Source organism: Neoarius graeffei, chromosome 27 (genome assembly GCF_027579695.1).
Source record: "Neoarius graeffei isolate fNeoGra1 chromosome 27, fNeoGra1.pri, whole genome shotgun sequence".
In the NCBI taxonomy this organism is placed as follows: domain Eukaryota; kingdom Metazoa; phylum Chordata; class Actinopteri; order Siluriformes; family Ariidae; genus Neoarius; species Neoarius graeffei.
Window position 1 is genome coordinate 42,709,993 of NC_083595.1, and position 20,791 is coordinate 42,730,783.

The 20,791-nt window shown below is 41.0% G+C and overlaps 1 protein-coding gene across 1 annotated transcript in view; it reads right to left on the reverse strand.

Moving 5' to 3' along the window:
- Positions 1-440: 440 nt before the first annotated feature.
- mettl15 (methyltransferase 15, mitochondrial 12S rRNA N4-cytidine) overlaps positions 441-20,791 on the reverse strand; it is a 190,079-nt gene continuing 169,728 nt past the window's right edge. Inside the window, exon 6 of the mRNA XM_060911231.1 lies at positions 441-3,026. Within this exon, the coding sequence (XP_060767214.1) occupies positions 2,578-3,026 (449 nt within the window). The 3' untranslated portion in view covers positions 441-2,577. The remainder of the gene's footprint in view (positions 3,027-20,791) is intronic.

The following is a 20,791-nucleotide window of genomic DNA, read 5'->3' on the forward strand; positions in this document are numbered from 1 at the left end:
GAATATTCATGTGTTAGAATGGCCCAGTCAAAGTCCAGACCTAAATCCCATTGAGCATCTGTGGCAAGACTTGAAAATTGCTGTTCACAGACGCTCTCCATCCGATCTGGCTGAGCTTGAGCTATTTTGCAAAGAAGAATGGGCAAAAATTTCAGTGTCTAGATGTGCAAAGCTGGTAGAGACATACCACAAAAGACTTGCAGCTGTAATTGCAGCAAAAGGTGGCTCTACAAAGTATTGACACAGGGGGGCTGAATACTAATGCACATCACATTTTTCAGATTTTTATTTGTTTAAAATTTTGAAGACCATTTATCATTTTCGTTTCACTTCACAATTATGTGCTACTCTGCATTGGTCTATCACATAAAATCTCAATAAAAAACTTTTAAGTTTGTGGTTGTAAGGTGGAAAAATGTGAAAAAGTTCAAGGGGTATGAATACTTTTGCAAGGCACTGTGTGTGTGTATATATATATATATATATATATATATATATATATATATATATATAAAGTGTGTGTGTGTCAGTCCACCAGATTTTCATACCAGATGCTCAGATTATGGATTTTGAATTATACCTGCTGCATTACACTACCACGCCTCCGTATGCAGGAAATACAAACTGAAGTGAAATCAGACCGAGGGAACTTATTCCGTGTCCGAAATCACTCCCTACTCACTATATAGGGCACTATATAGTGCGGACGCCATTTTGTAGTGCTGTCCAAAACCTTAGTGAGGATTATTTACACCCTATAGAGTGCACTCAAAGTATCCCACAATGCATCACGAAAAGTCGTATACAATGATGGTCACTAACCAAAGCAATATATCCCATCATGCATTGCAGTCGCGCTGAAAGAAATCAAATTAAAAGTCTCAAATTTGATTTCATAAAAGGAAGCGGCAAAGAATAAAGTATTCAGCCTTGATTTAAAAAACTGAAAGATGCAGGTACTCTGTATTGATTAATGTGGGAAATACGCTCAGTATAATATGGATTTATCACAAAAATACATGCGTGCGTTTATTATTTTGAAAACCCACTGGCCGACTGATCTGGCACGTTTTAACTGTGCCACAGTAATGACGTAAATACCAGCGCGATGGACTGGTGTCTGAAAGTGTTTTTTTTTTTTTTTTTTCATTTTACCAATGAGCTCACTATATAGTCCTCTATATTGTAATTCCCTATACAGTGAGTAGGGAGTAGTGAACGAGTGAGAGATTTTGGACACAGGGACTGTAAATCTGATATGAAATCATGCAGACGCAGCCCAAAATGGTCCATGTTCCAGGCAGAAATCCTTCAAAAATGTCCATGATGTTTCAGCTCGGTCTAAAGTGTATTTCTGGACCAAAATGACGCTACTTTTACTGTGGATTTGTAAAACTGCTGTCGGTAATTTAATTTGATGCCTCATTGATTGGTTTGCACCGTGCCAAATTCATTTTTGGCGCTGTACCAATGGTGTCAGAATATTAGTCGGTGATACTCTGGTTCTCACCTGGGACCAACTTTAACCTGAACAAAATGTTACCAACAAAGCTAGAACTGTTGTTGATCCAAGACAGTCAGTCATAAAATGTATTTTTATTCTTTCTAACCTCTGAACATGCAGCGTTGAGAACATGGAGACCAGGACTCCGAATCAGTCAGTACATGTACAGTAAATGGACGCTGTTGAGTGTTGACTCATTTCCGGTTCTGGACAGTAACTACACGGTAGTCCTTTAAAACGAGTCCCTGTCTCAAGTCCTCTAGAACCAGCCTCAGTCCAACACGGTCGTGGATGATGTTAAAAGTGGTAAATGTATCCCGTAGGGGCGCTATTGAGGTGATTATTCGTTTATAGTTACTGGATCAGCCAACGAAAACGGTACAAAATATCGTACGCGTTCTATAAATGGAGCATCTGGTACAAAAATCCCGTGGCACGACACATATGGTCATATTTCGTGTATCTATTTCACGTCAATAATTGTAGAATTAACCAGCTGGTCTGCAGACGCATCGCATACTGTACATCTCATTCACGTTGAGTAGCTTGTTCTTATTTGTGCCGTATAAAACGAGCTGAGTGCAGCACTGCAGTCTGCGAGTTTGAGTCCTATTTCCGATTTGAAAACACACAGCCAAGTAAGCAATACAAAGGTGTTATATCAGCAAATTACCTTTACGCCTGGACAAAAGAGATCCATTTATATTACATGGCCTTGAGCTGAAAAGAATATAGTGCAGTTGATCTCAACTTACATAACTACAATTACAATAATGGCAGTTATTATATACGATTATTCCTCAGCGTGTCATACCTTTTATCCACACACACACGCGCGCACACAGTGTCAGTTTATCTTTACATAACGCACACTTATTCACGATAAGTTACGATTCTTTATCCATTTCATTTATGGAGCAGATCTGCGAAAATCTATCACTCTGAAGACTTTTGAAGAGTTCGGCTGCTCTTAAAAGCAGACTCGTCTGTACTCTGTACTCTATATACCCTATAATCACTGATACTATTTCTCAGTGAAAGCCTCTGTCAAAGTTCAGGATCAGAAGCTCTACCTATCGCCTCACGGCTGCTCTAAGCTTCGCGGATCTTCCCCTCGGATTCTCCTCGACCTCTTCCTTACTGGGAAGCACGACTTTCCTCTGCAGTCGGACCCAATGGACACTCTCCCTGCCACCTTCATCTTCTTCTGCATCTTCATCTTCTTCTAGTTTACTCTGGAAATGGGTGCGCGCCCTCTGGCGGATGCTGCGGCGTGGTGGGGCACTGAGATCCTCTCCTCTGAGGAAGCGCTTAGTGATGCGGTCCTCGAGCGAGTGGAAAGTGAGGACACAGAGGCGACCGCCCGGCCGGAGGAGGTCCTGAGCCGTCTGGAGTCCTGCCACAAGCTCGTTCAGCTCGTCGTTCACAAAAATACGTAGCGCCTGAAAGGTTTTAGTGGCCACATGCGAGGGCCTCTGCAGGCGATCACGACGGGCATAAAGGGCGCTAGCTGGGAACGCACCTGCAGAGAAAGAAGACAAGAATTAAAAATAGCTTTAAAAGATTTAAAGAAAAAAAAAACTACCCTGCAAATACAATACAGTATATATTCAGGAACTGATACCGTTATGAACTTAATGAATCTTTGAGTCAGGTGTGAGAAATATGGGTTAAGGAAAGTTGTGCTATATATTACACTTATTATTATTATTATTGTTGTTGTTTTTTTTTTTAAAAGTTTCTCTCTGCTTGACATGCTTACTTGCCCTGACACTTGACACTGAGTAGGAGAGAATTTCTAGGGACCTCAAAACATGGTCCGCAACGACACAAATCCCTTCTTTCCCTAGCCGAAGTTAGCATTAACAGCTCAGAGCTCCAGGGTCCTGCTTCAGAGGGGTCAGGGTTCACGTTCTCGCTGTGTCACTTCAGGTTTCCTCCTGGTTCTCCAGTTTTCTTCCATTTCCCAAAAACATGTCAGTGGGTGGGCGGCACGGTGGTGTAGTGGTTAGCGCTGTCGCCTCACAGCAAGAAAGTCCTGGGTTCGAGCCCCGGGGCCGGCGAGGGCCTTTCTGTGCGGAGTTTGCATGTTCTCCCCGTGTCCGCGTGGGTTTCCTCCGGGTGCTCCGGTTTCCCCCACAGTCCAAAGACATGCAGGTTAGGTTAACTGGTGACTCTAAATTGACCGTAGGTGTGAATGTGAGTGTGAATGGTTGTCTGTGTCTATGTGTCAGCCCTGTGATGACCTGGCGACTTGTCCAGGGTGTACCCCGCCTTTCGCCCGTAGTCAGCTGGGATAGGCTCCAGCTTGCCTGCAACCCTGTAGAAGGATAAAGCGGCTAGAGATAATGAGATGAGATGTCAGTGGGTTGACTGACTACTCTATATTACAGAAAAGTGCTTCCTGAATATGAATTCTCTTTGTAATATGAATATAAAGATTTGTTACTGTTTCGTATTGAAATGCATCTGAAAATAGCATTCGAAGACACTTATGATATACAATATGGATCACAAAATAACCAGGAAAAGAGCAGCACTGCATTAAAAAAACCCAAACAAACAACTTTTGTATCGATAATGTCGACTAAAATAAGGGACTTTAATCTTCTTCTGCCAGCTACTCCTGTTCAGGGTCTCCACAGCAGATCTGATCTGCATATTTGATCTGGCATAGGTTTTACAGCGGATGCCCTTCCTGACGCAGCCATCCCCAATCTATCGGGCTTGGGACTGGAACCAAGTATGCACTGGCTTGTCCAACCCCAGTGGCTGGGTATTTTTACCTAATCTGCATGTTTTTGGACTGTGAGGGGGAAACCAGAGCACCCAGAGGAAGGAAACCCATGCAGACATGGGGAGAACATGCAAACTCCACACAGAAAGGCCCCCGTCAGCCGTGAGATTCGAACCCAGAACCTTCTTGCTGTGAGGCAACAGTGTTAACCACGACACCACTGTACCGCCTAAATTAATTAAACTTTAATTTAAAATTACTTTAAACTTCAAATGATTAAACAAATTCTAAAACTTTACACAAAATATAATACAGGGTGTTATAAAAAAAATTATATAATTTCACAATCTAATAACTTTGCCAATTCTCGTTCAATTGACCTTAAATTTTAACAGCATGCGTGGAAACAGGTCAAAATTTTATGTTTAATGCTTTTTGTTTATATCTTTTGAGGTACAGAAATGCCATTCACTGGAAAAGAAAAGGTGTTTTGTGTGTTAGAGTACACTCGTACAAGACTGGGCAGTGTGCATTTATGAGCGAATTCTCTAAAAACGCACCAGCTGCAATGCAGATTTGGACACGGCACAAAAAGTTCAAAGAGGAAGGCTGTCTGTGTGTCGTGTCTCAGGCAGCGCGCATATTGAAAATTTGTGAAATCATTCAGGGAATCCACATACCTTTGAATTTCTCATTCAGATTTTCATCTCATCTCATTATCTCTAGCCGCTTTATCCTATTCTACAGGGTCACAGGCAAGCTGGAGCCTATCCCAGCTGACTACGGGCGAAAGGCGGGGTACACCCTGGACAAGTCGCCAGGTCATCACAGGGCTGACACATAGACACAGACAACCATTCACACTCACATTCACACCTACGGTCAATTTAGAGTCACCAGTTAACCTAACCTGCATGTCTTTGGACTGTGGGGGAAACCGGAGAATCCTGGGACAATGGAAAAAAATAGATCTAGAAAAAAAGTTCTACATTAATATTATTTACAAAGCCGTAACACATACGTAGACATTCACCTAATTTGTCAATTTTAATTTTAAAACGTTAACAGCGAAAAATTCATAGTAGCTACACTTTCGATGCACCTGCATCCGTAGGCTACAGAGCAGCGCATTCTGTTCTAGAATCTTCGGCCGGTGTCCGCATTATATGGACTTGGAATGGAATTGCTACCGCACACGCTGCGCCGACTCTTGCCAGAACAAAAATGCTTAAGTGGTTGAAGCGGACCGACCGCGGGGAAGAAACTGAAAGCCCAGACATAACGTCTCTGGGACCTTCAGGATCCAAAGTGTCATCGCCTGGTCTGCAGGCAACGCTAGCAACTGAATGAACTGAATGAACACTGTTAGACACGTTATAAAATACAACAGGAATGATGTGGATGATATTGACGGAAGATACCGTTCAACAGAATAAGTGAGTTTTCTTGGTGTCTTTCTAGTTCAGAAAGTTTAGTCAGTCAGTCAGCAGCACAACTAGGCTCGGACCTGGCACTATGTTGATAAGTTCATAAAAATGGGTAACGGTAATGGATAACGGAAAGTTCATAAAAATGGATAACGGTCTCATCTCATTATCTGTAGCCGCTTTATCCTGTTCTACAGGGTCGCAGGCAAGCTGGAGCCTATCCCAGCTGACTACGGGCGAAAGGCGGGGTACACCCTGGACAAGTCGCCAGGTCATCACAGGGCTACGGATAACGGTAATGGTGAAAATTACAAGTTGGCCTTATAAGTGCCAACAGATATTCAAGGTATAAGTAGATGAAATGAACATAAAAGGGGTTTTATTTTCAACTAAAGTGTACTGCAGATGTAGGGAGTTGAAACATTTTCTGAATGAGCTAGCTGGCCCCTTTAAATAAACGGGTATCTATTCATACAGTGAGATCGCCAAAGTTTAATAAACTGAAAATGCAATAACTGTAATTTTGAAGTAGATGATGTATAGGACATGTGTCGCTTGTGTCTTGTGACTTATTGTAAAAATGATATGATATAAAGGGTTCAAAATCGCATAGTTACAAATATAATAGTAACTTCATATGATAATATTAACCACTGGTTATTTCAGAGAGGAAAAAAATGGGGACACTATTGCTTCCATTCAGGACAATACAACACAGAATTCGGGACCACTGGGGGACACAAAGAAAAAAAGTTAATTTCGAGCCCTGGCCACGGGGCTCGAACCCAGGACCTTCTTGCTGTGAGGCGACAGCGCTAACCACTACACCACCATGCCGCCCATTATATGTTAACTTTTTTGCAAATTAAATTCATTCTCAATTCATTTTCATAACCCTGTAATGACAGGGTTGTGTTGCTACTGTTTTAAACACGGATGAAAATCATATATTTTCCCCATATCTGGCTGGTAGACTACATGCCTCGATGTGATCTCCCTTTGTAATGAATTTGCGCATTTACCGTGTTGCAACGTTTTAAGACTGTTACATTTCAATCAAATTCTATCTAATTCAAATACGAGAGCGCATAATATGTTAATGTGATTCGATGTTCTCATTCGAGCACGACGTGCTTTGGTGGGTTTTTTTTTTCACTTTCGTGATTTCAGGTGTGGCAAACGATGTTTGTTATCATTTTAGCACGATTAAAGATGCTGCCTTTATAAGAAAGCGTGTGCTTTTTGAAACTGGGGAACTGGGGATGCGTCAACCTGGTTGGAGTATAGAAGGGGGTGCGCGGCCAAAAAAGTTTGGGAACCGCTGGCCTAGACTATGTAGTTTCTGACTATATATTCATCTCAAATAATATCAAATTTTTTGAAAAACACCCTGTACTTTATGTACAGCAGTATATAAGGCAATAAAAACAAAAGTGGAAGTCGATGTCATTATCAGACTAAGGGTCACTCTTCTGGGCCTTATTACTCTAAAAGCAGAACTCATGAACATTAACAGTCGCACAGTATGTTCTTGAAAACTGAAGATTTACGACATCCATGGCTTAAGATATTAAAAATGGCAAACCAGCCAAATAGAAAATCCTGCCATATGAAAGTCTAAACTTCTGAGAGCACATTTTCAGTATTATCACGACTCAGCATGGGTTACACAGCCGCCGTTCTGCACACACAAGGACTGATGTACTAACAAAGCTCTGGCACAATGAGCATGGCTCAGAGGCCATCATATGCTGTAAACCTGCAAACAATAGCAAAGCCTCACAACAGGCTTTAGATTTAAGATTACACAAGGGTTTCTTTTTTTTTCTGCCACTCCACCGAAGGGTTTATTTCCGATGTTGTCGGTTTCTTGCTGATCTTGAGGTAAAATTAAGTTTTAGCAAGTCAATCAAAACTCTGAGAACATAATGTTTCCATAGTTGTCAATCCCAAAATGAAAAGAGAAATGAGAAAGCCGGGATCCAGGGGCTGCAGGCCCCGGTCAGGTCCAGGGCAAAGCCTTGGGGGACCGAAAACAATTTTGCCAACTTTAAGATGGGATTGGCGGCCTTAGGATGAATATTTACTTTTCACCTTCTTGTTACTATTCATGAAAAAAAAAATGGGTAGCGGAAAAAAATTTACACACACACTAGTGCATCGATAATGCTTCATTTTCCATAATTTTTTTTCTTAAAAATCGTGAGAATTTGATAGTGGAAGCGTGAGAGCGTGATTCCGTGCAAAAAATTGTGAGTCTCATGGCAAAGTCGTGAGAGTTGACAAGTATGATGTTTCCCATGTCAACTTTTAAGACGATGAGCACATACATGTCAACCTATACGGAATGTCCGTATTTTATACGGATTTGATTCAATAAACGTAGTATACGGGCGTATAAATAAAGTTATACGGATTCTTTAAAAAAACTTCAATATTTATTTAGAGCTATAATCAATTCCCACAATGATAAAAGAGCGCATAACATTTACAAACGTACCGTACACCACAGACAGCCAGTAAAGAGTCTTATGAAATCGCGCGTTATCTTGTGGTAGCCAGACTTCGTTCCACTTTTGATCATGCGCACACCGCATTGCGAGAATCCCGCCAACCGTGAAGTCATAGACATATAAACATAGACGCCGCCTTCTGCGTAGAATCATACGTCATCCTCGCCGCCATATTGGATGTGGCAAAGTGGAGATTCTTCAACCATCTCTGGTATAGCGTCTAGACAGTAGCCGAGAATAAAGATGCCTCATTCATGTGCTGCGTTTAACTGTACCAACAGGTTTATCGTCCAAACGAGATCACATGGGATTACCTTTCACAGGTGAGACTGGAAAAATACTTTTCATTGTATTTGGTCATTATAACGTAATTTTACGAACAGATTTTCCTGACTTTGTGGCTAATATGAAGTCTCGCGCATAATAGCCGCTCGGTGAAACCTGTCTCCAAACAACGAAGTATTTCCTTCGTAACTACGCTGATAACACTTTGTGTTTTTGTCAGACATTGGAGCTTTGTATTCATTCTGAAGGTTTATTGTTATTAATATTGAATAAAAATGAACTGGGATATATCATTGTTAATTATCATTCAAATTTTAGGTAAATTATTTTAATTTGCATCTTATAAGGATTTTATAAGGGAAATACAGATTTTGGAGGTTGGTTATACTGGTTTGATTGACCAAAGGTTGACATGTATGTGAGCACAAACCAAGAGCAACAATGCATACACGCTCGCATGTACTGTAGTTCAGTTCAAAGGAAAGAAACTGAAGAATTTGTCAAAAAATAAAAAATAAAAAGTCTGTCGGACAACACGTCAAACACCCCCCCCCCCCCCCATTTTCTTCCCAATTTGGTCACCTACCAATTCCCACCCACCAGTCACCTCTCCTCTATCATAGAACAGCCACCAGCCTGAGAGAGTGAAGGCTAGCATGTGCTTCTTCTGTGTTAACATGTGAAGCTAATCACATCTTCTTGAATTGTTGCTCATGATGAGTCACAGGGCAGCGCAGCACACTCAAAGAAAAGCGCTATCTACACTCTTCCACGTACAATAGCCGATACAGCGATGACTGGCTAGTTTCATTGTCACTGATGGGTGGGAATGCCAGCCCTTCCACTCAAACAACATGGCCACCCACTTTTGCTCCCTTGCCACGGATGGCTGTGGCATCGACTGGATTCAAACTTCCATTGACCCAACAATAGGGTAAACACCACTCTCAAGGATATCAAACCTTTTTAACAACGGAAATTACATTACTATTAAGCAAGTATGAACTTCTTAATAGAAGAATAACAGGCCAGGTTTTATTTCATACATTTTGCACGGAGCTCCTATACAAGTCGCTTCCAAAAGGACTAAAATAACTTATCTGATCATTATTATAATGCCACACAGACATAAATAAGGATTAACCTTCATTTAGGTGATCAGATCAGGAAAAAAGGAACAGGGTACCATTTTATTTAAATTGTTAGAATTAAGCAAACACAACAATGTTGATTCATTTCCAATAAATTTGCTTATACAACAGCATTTGATATACAATTTTTATGACACGGTACATTTTAACTGTTTATAGTCGTATTTAAATTTGCAACAAAAAAAAGTCCACAACCAAGTTAGTTAGCAGTTATTCCACGAAATCGAGTCGTACATGAGCTGATAGCCGATGAGGCGCCTAGCACTGAGTTGGCTATAAGCCATACTGTATACGATGAGATCGAGTGGAATAACTGTTTTATTCTATCCACATTCACTGGATTTTGAGAAACAGAGCATTTTTATTTTTTGCAAAGTTGATAGTCAAGTCAAGTTTATTTCTATAGCGCTTTTAACAATAAACATTGTCGCAAAGCAGCTTTACAGAATTTGAAAGACTTAAAACATGAGCTAATTTTATCCCTAATCCATGGGCGTCGCCACCATTGAATGTGAAGGGGACATGTCCCCCTCGCATTTCATAATTCTTCGTTTGGACCCCCCCACATTTAACATAAAATATTAGTTCACCCAGCGCCGTTTCTATTGCTTCGTGAAAGAATCCATTCCACTTCATCGATAAGAGAATACACAGACCACTGAAAATCCACTCCGGGTTTTCCGGGCGTTCCCGACAACAGCTCACCGCGCGCGAGTGAAGTGAATCTCAGCGCGAGCAGAGAAATGTTGGTGCAGCTGCTGGAAAGTGGAGGTTGTGACGTCAACTAGGGCTGGGCGACATGAGAAAAAATGATATCACGATATATTTTTTCAAAATTTTCGATAACGATATATATCACGATATAAATCAAATCACCATTTTTGTATTTTCTTTAATTTTCTGCTCAAAATATAAACATTACAAATTAGTAGTTCCTTCCTAATTAACAAAAATAGCTTAACAAGCCTTCAAGTTTCACAGAACCAAAACAAACTGGATGCACATTCTTTTGTTCTTTTTGTTCAAATGAATAAATTGAAACTGAAAAATAAAAACTATATACCATTGTTAATCATTTGTGCAAATTCTAGCAGCTTTCAAATAAACATAAAAGACATACTGACGTGTAAACCTTGTGCTGCAAGGAGAAAAAAAGTGCAATCCTGTACGTCAGTGTGTTTAAGGTTTTGTGTAACACTTTGTTGTATGTCCGATTTTAAATATCCAAAATACCTCCACACAACCGAGGATCTCTGGCCCTTCTTTTCAACGATGTCCTCCAGGGCAGTGCTCTGACTTTCCTGTTTAGAACTCCGGTCAGTCGGCTTCTCGCTCATTTTTATAATCGCTTTGTTGGAGAAATGCCGCGCTCCTGCAAACTTCATCACAGCCATGCTGTGCGTTGCTGCTACACGTGTGTGTGTTTGTGTGTGCACGCAACCTAACTTGACGTGGCTCTCTTCCAACTGATTGGTTACGTGCGGTACTGTTTAGTTATGATTGGCTATTCGCGTGTCTGTCAAAACTTCGGATGAAGTAATTTTATTGAAGGCGTAGGCTTATCGTAGGCATATCGTACGTGTCTAATTTCTAATTGTAGAGATTTTATATCGTGAATAACATCGTAATCGTAAAATCGCCCAGCCCTAATTGCAACCTCACAATGTCGAGCTTTTGCTAAAACCTTATTCTTTTGTTATGTGCCCTCAAAATTAACCCTAGGACACGTTAAATTAATATTCAACTAAACAGTGAAATAAGCTTAGCCTAATGGGGTATTCTTGGTTGATGATGAATTGTTTGCAGTATTTGCTCCTCCCCAGACACAATGGACATAAGGACATTCTTTACAAAGAAGTGGAAAGTCAGTCAAAATTTCCCCACAGGACAGGGCTTTTTTTTTGTCCCAATGGAAATGTTAGTGCAGTTAGCTGGCTAGTCAATGTTAGGAGATGTATCAGCTAGCTTAACGTTAGCTATCATTTAATTCAAACCCAGTAGGCCTGCCTTACTGTAATGCCAAGAATGAGGTCAAGTCTGCTCTGATGATATTTATTGATTCCTTGTTTTGTCTGGTCTTTGCCAGTTTTCTGGAAAGTAAGATGGGAAATCAGTGTATGGGGAAGGAATAGTAGAAAGTAATGGAGAGAGATGGATGTTATTCCAGGTGGATTGTGAAGGAAAGGGGGATAAAAGTTATGAAGTGGTAGAAATTGTGGTGGCACCAATATAAGAAGGAGTGATATCTATAAATCTATTTGTTATACTAATCTGTAAATGCTACTGTAGTACCACCATTGCATGTAGGTTGACAAAACTGCACTTGTTCATTGTGTGAAGTTCTCTTTTATGTGTCGTTGCTTGACCCAGTGTAATTTTGTGTTATGAAGACTGCATGATGCCATGCCATTTTTGTTATGAGTATCGCTAAATCGGAAAAAAGTAAAATGCACCCACTAAAGTCACTGTTGGTGGTGAACAAAATTGCACCTGTTCATTGTGTGAAGTTGTTTTTTATGTGTCACCGTTGCTTGACACAGCGTGATTGTGTGTTATGAAGTTTGCATGATGCCATGTCATGCCTGGTCATTGTGTGAGATTATGAATATTCTTATTTTTAAACATACAGTTGAGTGTCACTATTGCTTGGCCCAGTGGCATGTTGTGTTACATCTAAAACTAAATAGAAAACACAAAATAAAAAGTAAAATGCACCCATAAAGTCATTGTTGGTGATAAATTGTGTCACATTCATCTCATTATCTTAGGCGTAGCGGTGGGTTTAAAAACAGGCTGATGAATGTATGGACTAGTTGAATGAGGACTTATTGTTGAGTCTCTAAAATAGTAATTGAATTAAGTGACTTTTGTAGGTAAAATTAGGTGTTTAACAACCTGTTAAAAATACACCAGAATGCAGGAAATGGCATCTAATTAATTAAAAATTTTCTGGGGGAGGACCCCCCGCCAGTGTGTCCCCCCCCACATTAAAAATGCTTCTGACGCCCCTGCCCTAATCTATCCCCGATGAGCAAGCCTGTGGTGACGGTGGCAAGGAAAAACTCCCTCAGACGACATGAGGAAGAAACCTCGAGAGGAACCGGACTCAAAAGGGAACCCATCCTCATTTGGGTGACAACAGACAACATGACTATAAAAACTTTATACAAAACATCTGACAAAATCATTTCTGCTTAGAATGCAAACAAACCGGCAAAACGACAGGAGCAATTTGTGAAAAATGTGATAATTATTGAAAAATAAAGAAAGATGCATTCTTACCATCAAATACATTCATTCACTATTTTTTTGTTTTTTTTTTGTATTTTTTGGGGTTTTGTTTTCAAGGACAGTTTTTTATTTCGTCCTCGGTTGGTTCAGCGACACGCTCTGCCATTTTGTTTTTCTCTACTCACGGTATACGAGCTGATATCCTAGTAGTCGAGTAGCCAATCAGAGCATGCGATTGCTCATCTCCAGTGAGTGTGGATAGAATATTTCCTGTTATCACTTAGGTTATCGCAGCTATAAACAGGAGATCATGGGGGGCACCAAGAGCAATGGCCTAAAGGTTAGAGAAGCAGCTTTGGATCCAAAAGGTCATTGGTTTGGTTCCCTAGACCAGCAGGAATGGCTGAAGTGCCCTTGATCAAGGTACCTTAGCCCCAACTGCTCCCCAGGCTGCTCTGGGTATGTTGTATATCACTCTGGATTAAAGTGTCTGCTAAATGCCTGTAATGTAATCTAATGTAAAGATCTCTCACCAGCCAATTTGATAAGACAACTAGATAGAACTCGATGCCAACGGCGTCGATGGGGATGCCTCCGCCCGGTAGACTACATGCCTTATTAAGTTGTGATTTGGGGACGGACATTTGACCTCACAGTAATCGTGACGTGGTGAAATTACTTGTATCAGCCTTGGAGACATTGTGATCACAAGGTTTTCGGACAGACATTTGACCTCACAGTGACCTTGACCTTAGACCTTTTGATCTCAAAATCTAATCAGTTTATCTTTGTCCCCAAATGCACAAAATGGTGAAAGTTTGGTGAAATTCCTTTCATTAGCCTTTGAGATATCGTGTTCACAAGGTTTCGGGACGGACGGACGGATGGACGGACGCACGGGATGGACGCACGGACGGACAACCCGAAAACATAATGCCTCCTGCACCTTTAGGTGGCGGAGGCATAAAAAAACGGACCTTATGTTACTGAGAAACCAGTAAAGTCCACCATCCTGAAGATTTTCCCTTGTCGGAAAACTGAACTGGAGACACTGGAGACTCCATCCATAAAATATTACACAAACTTTTTACAAAAAACGCCACCATGCCAATGATTAATCATTTTTCTTTGGTAAAAGACACATCAGTTCAATGATGTAAAGCATCTGGCTTTCAATTCCCTGTGAATGAGCCATTACTATAGATACAGCAACGTATGAAAACATTCATATAACCCTGTGTTGTGAATTGCAGCTGGCACAGAAAATTAATTAACACCTTCTGACCAGTCGGATTATCAAACCGCTGTGGTATAATTATTCTTAATATTCAAATCAAGAAATAAAGCTGCAATTCCAGTTTTTCACTGTTTTCCATTAAGGGTTTCCTTAAAGTTAGGAATTAAGAGGAAAACATTCACTGTGTCTTTGCAGAGGGGGAAAACAACAACACACGTTTGTGATTTTAAATGCACAACCTTATTGATACAAAATCAGCCTCAATATTTAAAAAAAAAAAATACTGGCTGGCACTGAGGACAATTTATGAGCACCGAGGACAGAAAGAAAAGGAGAAACCGATAGCTAGACAGCGACAAGGAGCAAGAGGTCGAGCATCATCCTTCTCCAAGTCTCACACTTATGGCCTTAAGGGTGAGTCATGACCCAATCAATAAAACCACATGCTCTAGCCAGAGCTACTGCTCCAACACTTATTTAAAAAAAGTAGGAGAAAGAGGTTGAAGATAAAGAGAAAGCGGTGAACGAACATAATGTACAGACGGAGTAAAATGAATAAACCAGACAGAGGACAGGTGTGAAAGTCCCGAAACGGTGGACTAGTTATTGGCTCGTAGGATACAGAGTGTGAGAAAGAACGAAAATGAAATAGGAGATGGAGGAGCAGAGGACACCACACTGGAACAGATGGTACTAATTTGCCAATGAAACCAAAAGAAGCACGAGCACACAAACAAACAAACAAACAAACAATAGGAGCTCAACCTTGGCAAACATCACTACAACAGTGAAGTATGCTAAATAGTTATTTAAAGGACAATGACAGTCTTTTTTAAAATCGCAGTCGTGCAAGACATCATTTCCAGGAACAGAAATCATCTTTTCCCAAATGAATCACCTTTAAATTTCTGAAGTCTGCATTTGAGTGACTCATCTCATCTCATTATCTGTAGCCGCTTTATCCTGTTCTACAGGGTCGCAGGCAAGCTGGAGCCTATCCCAGCTGACTACGGGCGAAAGGCGGGGTACACCCTGGACAAGTCGCCAGGTCATCACAGGGCTGACACATAGACACAGACAACCATTCACACCTACGGTCAATTTAGAGTCACCAGTTAACCTAGCCTGCATGTCTTTGGACTGTGGGGGAAACCGGAGCACCCGGAGGAAACCCACGCGGACACGGGGAGAACATGCAAACTCCACACAGAAAGGCCCTCGCCGACCACGGGGCTCGAACCCAGGACCTTCTTGCTGTGAGGCGACAGCGCTAACCACTACACCACCGTGCCGCCCATTTGAGTGACTCAATGATTCATATTATTTAACAAAAACCTTTCATTGTTCTTAAAGAGGTTTGACTCATTCTCTGTCAGAAGGTTTGAAGCCAAGCACACAACTCAATAAAACTCAATACTGAAATACGCTCCCCCCCCCCCAGGATATCCAGAATCCTAGACAAGGTAATGAAAAGCTAATTTTAGAGTTAGTTCTGCAAATTTTTAAATATTTTTCTTTGATAATTCATAATAAACAATACATTTTGAATCAAAAATGTGATCCAGGTTCACACAGTGATGTACAGGATGTTTCTACAAATCTGAAAAATTTCACAATCTAATAACTTTGTCAATTCTCGTTCAAATGACCTCAAATTTTAACAGCATGTGTGGAAACAGGTCAAAATTTTATGTTTAATGCTTTTTGTTTTTATCTTTTTAGGGACAAAAATGCCATTCACTGGAAAAGAAAAGGTGTTGTGCGTGTTAGAGTACGCTCGAACAAGACTGTGCAGCAGGCATTTATGAGCGAATTCTCTAAAAATGCATCAACTGCAATGCAGATTTGGACATAGCACAAAAAGTTCAAAGAGGAAGTCTGTTTGTGGAGGGCAAAAGGATCTGGACGACCACCAGCGTCGGAACAGACGGTCGAGCGGGTTCGCTATAAACTCTTGCGAAGCCCCAAGAAGAGCAAGCCTGGAGACCTGGATTCCTCCAACGACAGCTTGGCGTGTCCTGAGGAAACGTTTGTGAATGAAACCCTACAGGTTGCATCTTGTTCAGTGCCGTGTCTCAGGCGGTGCGTGTATTGAAAATTTGTGAAATCGTTCATGGAATCCACATACCTTTGAATTTCTCATTCAAATGTTGAGGAATAAATCTTATATCTCTCAACATTAAAGTGCATATCACGGGTAAATTCAGGAGCGAGATCAATGCAATTCTCCTATTTTATATTAAACTTTGGTCAAATATCTGTAACATTCTGCATTCTCTGCAATTTTTTTTTTACCTTGCGCAATACCAGAAAAATTCAGTTGAAATCAAGCCATTTGAGGCGAATTGGTCGGCCTCTGAAAAAACTTGGCGTTTGGATTTCCCGGGAAACATTGATTTTCGTGATGTCGCGTGCGGAACGCCTCCCTCTGAATCCTACGTCAGTGCTGGTTTGTTTATGAGAAAACGACCTGGTGGTTTTCTGCAAATTTCTTCAATGTTATCGCGTAATTATTAAAATGGTTAACGGATGTATCGTAGGAGGGTGTAGCAACACCAATCTTGATGGGATTAGTACTCATCGTTTCCCAAAAGACCGGACAATCAGTACGTTTACATGCACATCCAAATCGAGCTGCTGTCGGTAATCGAGCTAAGGGTCCCAGCAGGGGTGCCAGAGAAATCCAATCCTACATGCACACAAGGAAATCGAGCTATTGTGTGAGGTACATTGTGCACCTGAGCCACAGGTGGCGCTACACGCCCCATCGTGTTAGTACACTTCCGGTTGTCGTCATGAAGAAGAGCTATTCAAGAGTGTAAACAAAGTTATCAGTTCCGTGTTCTCCATTGCGCGTTTTTCTCCCGTCCATGAATTTTAATATATTCAACTCCTTAAGCTGAATGAGTATGAACTCTGTCTCTTCATTGCTCCAGAAGTGCATGTTTCTGCTTGCCATTTTCTCTTCTTCGTTTGTTCCTCCTGACCTCTTCTGCTGCTCGCTACTACTGTTGTCATGCCGACCGAGGCTGTCTTGTTTTCCGCTTGTGGTCTCATCACTCGTCACTTCCGGAAGGGGCAGTGCTGAAGTAAGTAGCTCGACTACGTAGCTCGATAGGGTATACATGCACTAAGTAGCTTGGCAAAAATCGCATAATCTAGGTCGTGTAGCTCGATTACGAGAAATCAAGTTCGGTTCAATTTCAGCCTAGCTAAGGTGTATCCATGGCATTTAGAACTTCGATTTCAGTCGAGCAACGGCAGAAATTCGATTTTCTCTATGTGCATGTAAACGCACTCAATGAGAGAGAAATGGGAGCGCTTCATGCGAGGCACCCGGAAAAATTGGCTACACAGGCTGTGCACTGAAACCGTGCAAGCTCTCTCAGCCTGCTGGCGCTTCCGTAGGTGACGTCACGAATCTGGCTCCAGACTCCCTTGGGATTTTTCCAGACGCGTTTTGTTATTTTATTTTTTTCTGCTGTAGACAGATGGCCTTGTGCAAAATTACCCATCTGGATGAGTGTGTAAAGGGACATACTTTCATATTAAACAAAAAAAAACGAAATTGGTCCAGGATAGGCACTTTAAGCCTGTTCAGTTTCACTTGCCTAGACTATGCAGTTTCTGAGATATTTACATCTCAAATAATATCAGATTTTTTTTAAACACCCTGTACTATTATCACAGTTCTTGTTTTTAACACTATTAATGCACATTCACATGTACAAAGCACATCTCATCTCATCTCATTACCTCTAGCCGCTTTATCCTTCTACAGGGTCGCAGGCAAGCTGGAGCCTATCCCAGCTGACTACGGGCGAAAGGCGGGGTACACCCTGGACAAGTCGCCAGGTCATCACAGGGCTGACACATAGACACAGACAACCATTCACACTCACATTCACACCTACGGTCAATTTAGAGTCACCAGTTAACCTAACCTGCATGTCTTTGGACTGTGGGGGAAACCAGAGCACCCGGAGGAAACCCACGCGGACACGGGGAGAACATGCAAACTCCGCACAGAAAGGCCCTCGCCGGCCACGGGGCTCGAACCCGGACCTTCTTGCTGTGAGGCGACAGCGCTAACCACTACACCACCGTACAAAGCACATATATAGATTTTTTTTACCATTACATTTTTATCTGTATACTGTATAGTCGGCTTGTTCTTGGGATTTTTTTTCATTCCGTTTTCTGTTGTACAGTGTGTCTTTTTCTTTTCGCATGTCTGATAACTTGCTGCTGCAACAAAACAAGTTCCCTGCTCGGGATCAATAAAGTAAATCAAATCAATCAATCCATCCTGTGTAAACATGTAAGCCATGAAACATTTGTTGCCTAATGCAACTATACGTCAGCAGAGAAAAAACTTCTAATTTTCAAAGGTTTTTTTTGCACTTTTTCAAGAGCAAAAAAAAAACAAAAACACATAGGTAACAGGCCTCATTGAGGATGTCTGAGGTATTACCTGCAGAGACGAGAACTGCACAAAGTTCTTCTGCGAGACGCCTGGAACAATCTACCAGCAGATTTCCTCAGAAAACTGCAGTGTACCTAAGAGAATTTATGCAGTTTTAAACCCAAAGGCAAACTTTAGGCTTTAACTTTTTTTTTTTTTGCTTGCTTTTTCTACAGTTTAGTGCTCAGAATACTAATTACCATCATTTCATTACTTCTGAAAGTATCTTTGCTTTAGAAAATGTCTTTAGGTGTGATTTTAGGTGCACCTAAAATACAATGTACATATCTATTAAAGTAGATAATTTAATTCTATATTAAAATTATGTTATTCTATCCACATTCACTGGATATGCGCAACCGCATACTCTGATTGGCTACTCTACTACTAGGGTATCAACTCCTATACGGTGAATAGAGAAAAACAAAACGGCGGAGCGTGTTGCTGAACCACCCGAGGACGAAATAAAAACTCTACTTGAAAACAAAACCCCCAGGAATACAAAAAAAAGTGCAATAAAATACAGAATGAAAGTATTTGATTGTAAGAACTTTTTTTTCCAAGAATTATTATTATTATTATTATTATTATTATTATTATATCATTTTTCACAAATTGCTACTGTCATTTTGCTGGTTTGTTGACATTCGTCCTAAAGCATTAAATTTTGTTGAATTTTTTTTAAAACTGGTTCAAAAGCTCAAAGTAGTTTGAAAATTATAGAACTGAAATGTCCAAGGAATCATTAAACAAATGTCTAAAGCTATTCTATATTTCGGCACGACAGCAAGATGGCACTTTCTACAAAAAAAAACAACACTAAAGTCAATTTGTGCAGCCATCGATAGGTTAAGAGGTCTGACTAAGTGGAAATGATTTTGTCGGACGTTTTGTATAAAGTTTTTAATTCATCGAATTTGCAAAAAATAAAAGTAAACATGCTCCATTTCTCAAAATCCAGTGAATGTGGATAGAATAAAACGGTTATTCCACTCAATCTCGTCGTACATGGCTTATAGCCGACTCGGCAGCTATCGTCTCATGTACGTCTCGATTTCATGGAATAATTGTTAAATATACATCTCATCTCATTATCTCTAGCCGCTTTATCCTTCTACAGGGTCGCAGGCAAGCTGGAGCCTATCCCAGCTGACTACGGGCGAAAGGCGGGGTACACCCTGGACAAGTCGCCAGGTCATCACAGGGCTGACACACAGACACAGACAACCATTCACACTCACATTCACACCTACGGTCAATTTAGAGTCACCAGTTAACCTAACCTGCATGTCTTTGGACTGTGGGGGAAACCGGAGCACCCGGAGGAAACCCACGCGGACACGGGGAGAACATGCAAACTCCACACAGAAAGGCCCTCGCCAGCCCCGGGGCTCAAACCCAGGACCTTCTTGCTGTGAGGCAACAGCGCTAACCACTACACCACCGTGCCGCCCGTTAAATATACATACTTTTAGTAATTATTTAATTTTACAAAAAAAATTACAGATAAAAAACAGACTGCAATTTACATAGCTCTTTATTCACTCACCTTTATGACTGTACTTCTTCGATAAAAAAATTTTTAGTTTATTAGATTGGTATTTATATTGGTTGGAGTTGCATATGAGATATGGGAAGAAAGGCATACAGGAGCGTGTCAGTTCTATGGATCTGTCCTCACTGAGAGAAGAAGAAGAAGGAGAGTGATTATCGGCTAACACCCAGCTGCTTGAGGACTGGATAATTGGCACTACATCTTACTTGGGGTTGGCTTTGTATTGTGTGACACCCTCCTGTCCCGAAGAGAGAGGGCACTCTTGAACAAGGCTCTGCCCTCAAACGTTTTAGCCTGAATAGGAGGCTAATTCTTAATCGAACCTGTGGACTGAATGACGACCTTCCTTTTGTAATACTCTTTTATTATTAATGGACCCTCTTGCCCCTACAGTCAAAAAGCCCATTTGAAATTCAAGGCTACATTACTGTGGCCATAATTAGCCTTGTGTTCCTCGAGCTTGTGCACATTATCAGGTTGCTGAACTGATTGTGCTCTTGTTGTGTTCAACTGATAGTACAAAATTCCTGGCAAAAATAAATAAATACTATGGTTGTGGTTGGGCTTTCACTGACTGCTTCAAACATTAAAATTACAAGTCGTTTTGATTCTCAGGGAGGGAAAAAAACCAACAACTTTTAGCAGCCTTTTACAACCCCGATTCCAAAAAAAGTTGGGACAAAGTA